The sequence below is a fragment of the Cystoisospora suis genome (genome assembly GCF_002600585.1).
Source record: "Cystoisospora suis strain Wien I chromosome Unknown contig_7068, whole genome shotgun sequence".
Classification (NCBI taxonomy): Eukaryota; Apicomplexa; class Conoidasida; order Eucoccidiorida; family Sarcocystidae; genus Cystoisospora; species Cystoisospora suis.
The window spans coordinates 53-3,326 of record NW_027159855.1 but is presented as its reverse complement, the minus strand read 5'-3'; the positions used below and the strand labels follow the sequence as shown (position 1 = coordinate 3,326).

General features: G+C 41.6%; 1 protein-coding gene across 1 annotated transcript; it reads left to right on the top strand.

Annotated features, from left to right (window-relative positions):
- Window positions 1-4: 4 nt before the first annotated feature.
- On the top strand, window positions 5-2,987 carry CSUI_010282 (abc1 family protein; the record flags this gene model as incomplete). The annotated part of the gene is made up of 4 exons (XM_068070387.1): window positions 5-280; window positions 1,026-1,131; window positions 1,859-2,069; window positions 2,801-2,987. Coding segments are annotated over exons 1-4 (624 nt in total), but the record flags the coding sequence as incomplete, so codon positions are not given.
- Window positions 2,988-3,274: the final 287 nt, after the last annotated feature.

Here is a 3,274-nt window from a genome sequence, read left to right as displayed (position 1 = left end):
CTTACGATCTTTCTCTCTCCTCATATATCTCCGTCTCTTTCGCTGTATGTGTCTGTGTCTCTCTATCCCTGTCTCCGCCTGTCTCTGTCTCTTTATCTGGTTGTCTCTGTTTGTGTATGTCTTTGTATGATGCTCATTGCAGGTGTATTCAGTAGCGTCAATGAATGTGATGGGACTGATGGAAGCCTTCGAGGAGATGGGCTTCAAATTCAAAGAAGCAGGAGGAGGCGCTGTCATAGATCCAGAAATCTATATGGATGCCCTAAGAATTGCATTCAGAGTAAGAGATAGATAGATAGATACACGGAGATAGAGATAGGTAGATGCACAGATACAGAGATATCGAGAGAGAAAGATGAAAAGAAAAGAAAGGCCGAAGGAAAGGAGAGAAAAGAGAGAACGAAAAGAACTTCCATTCTTTCAGGGTGTCTTTTTGTACTTAAGCTATCCAGCGTATTCTGGGGTTTCATTCAGCTTCCTTTACATCAGTGAGGAACACACAGATACATAGAGAAACGACAGGTCGATAAACAGATAGGAAAAAAGGCCCTGTGTATTCTAGACAGAACGAAGATAGCTAGGGGTAGTGTAGATAGACCGACAAGTTTATAGATCGGACAAAAGATAGCTAGGTGCAGTGTAGGTAGATCGATAGAATAAAGATACATAGATTCAAGATACATAGATTAACGATAGATAGGTAGATAGAATAACGGCAGGTAGATAGACGGAATAATGCGAGATAGATAGAGAGGTAGATAGGGAAAGACTAGGAGACAGAGAGAGATGCTGTATATCGTTTTTCTTCAGTGGATTGTATCTCTGTTAGGCGTCTTCGTGTGTAGGTCTAGATAAACATCTGTGTGTATGAGTGAGATTTCTGAGCGAGTGAAGGTGCTTGGCTTTCCCTCACGATTTTGTTCGTTATCTTCTCTCTTCTGATGTAAAGGAAAAGTAAAGTGGATGTAATGTGAGGTCACCGACATTGATTATTTCTTTATCTTCTTTTCTTTTTTTTTCTGTAGGATGGTGAAGTGGAGAAAGAGGAATCAGCGGCGTTGAAGGAGTCAGCTGGACAGACACTAGGCGCTGCTCAGAAAGCTGGTTTTAACAGAAAAAAACTTCAAGAAAGTATGGTGATACTATCCCTCCTACTCTTTCTTTCTTTTCCTACTTTTCCTCTCATTTCATATAGATATATATACACACCTTCACAGTCCAACTGGACTGCTATATATGTATTCATATTCATTCATTCCTAACAACCACGTATATGCATGCGGCCCGCCTATGGTGTGTATGCACCTGGACTGGGGTGTATACACACTAGGACTGGGGTGAATATATACCTGAACTGGGGTGTATATACACCTGGACTAGAGTGTATTTACAGCTGGACTGGGGTGTATATACACTTGGGCTGGGGTGCATATACACCGGAATTGGGGTGTATGTACACCGGAGCCGGGGTGAATATACACCTGAACCGGGGTGAGCATACACCTGAACTGGGGTGTATGTACACCTGGAATGGGGTGTATCTACAGTTGGGCTGGTGTGTATATACACCTGGACTGGGGTGTATCTCCACTTGGACTGGGGTGTACCTACACTTGGACTGGGGTGTATATACACCTGAACTGGGGTGCGCGTCACATCTTTTTCCTCCTCCTCCTCTTCCCCCTTTTCCTTTTTCATTCTTTCCAACACCTCTTTCTCTTTTTTCTTCTTTGTCTTTTTTTCTTCTGTTTATTATCTTCCGAATGGATCATCCCTATTTGTCTCCCCCCGCCGCATCTTCTGCTTTTTCTTTCTGTCTTCCTTGCTTTCTGTCTGTCTGTCCTTCTTCTTTCAACAGAGAATCCTCTTGAAGACTGGCCGAAGGACATTATTTTCTTCGTGCGAGTTGCATCTCTCCTCCATGGTTTATGTGTACAGCTGAGTGTCCATCTTCCTTTTCTTCAGATCATGGTTAGGAGAGCTCAGGAATGTTTGGTTCAGAGATATACACCTCCTTCTCCCCTTGTCTATACACAGCTTCTCGGGAAGCCTTACAAACGGCCCAACTCGTACGTCGTCTCCGTAGAGTTCTGAACTTCATACAATCCCAAAGGAAAGAGGGGAAAGATCGATAGAAACAAAAGGAGAGAGGGAGAGAAAGACAGGAAGAGAAGCAAACTAACGCATGTAGACTTGTATGTGTATAAGCACATATATTCTGTCGTGACTTTTTTCGTCCACGTCTTAGGTCTCCGTATTATCTCCTTTCTCTTTCATTATCTCAACTATTCTTGTTCTTCTTCTTCTTTAGAGTCTAGGATTAAACTAAACCCTTGTCGTCTTCTTCATTATAAAGCTTGTTTCGATGCTTGTTCAAGTCTCCGAAGAGCTTTTGTTCTCGATTCTTTCAAGAATGGCTGTGGGGGTACTATTCTATGAGTCGTTCTACTTATTAATCTATTTCTTCTCATCCATTCTTTCCCCTCCTATTGCCGCCGACTACTCATAAAAACAGACAAACAGATAGATAGAGAGATGGGGGGTTGAAGGTAGATAGATAGATAGATAGACCGACGACGTAGTTCTCTTTTCTGTTCTCTTCTGTGGTGTCCCCGCGTCATCTCGAACTTTTCTTCACTTCTGTCTTCTTCCAACACTCCGTCATCTTTCTTTTTCTTTTCTTTCTTTTTCGTCTTTATCGCTCTCTCCGTCTTTATCTTCCTTAGCCCGCTCAAAATCTTGTTCTTCTTATCTTATCTCTTTCCTGTCCTATTTTCTTATTTTTGCTTACCACTTGTAGGACGTTAGAGGTTCGCGTTCAGAAATGTCTTCAGAGTTTATATAAGAAGGGCTTGATATTAGGCTGTCAGGTTGCAGTAATGAAGGAAGGCGTTCTCTTAGTCGATGCATGCGTCGGAAAAATGGGGCCTGTCGATTCAAGGCCTGTCACATCCGATTGTCTATTCTGCGGATACTGTGTATCCAAAGGTAAGCATCCACTTTCCTTCTTTCTTTCTTTCTTTTCTTTCACTCAACTTTGTCTCACTCTTTCGCATCTATCCACGTATCTATCTGTACTCTCTCTGTTCATCTTTACACTCTCTGTCTACCCCTAGTTTATCTAACTGCCTTCACTTGCCTACCTCATTGATCTATCTATCTATCTTTAATCTATGTATCTATCTATCTTTAATCTATGTATCTATCTATCTATAATCTATCTATCTATCTATCTATAATCTATCTATCTATCTATCTATAGATAGATAGATAG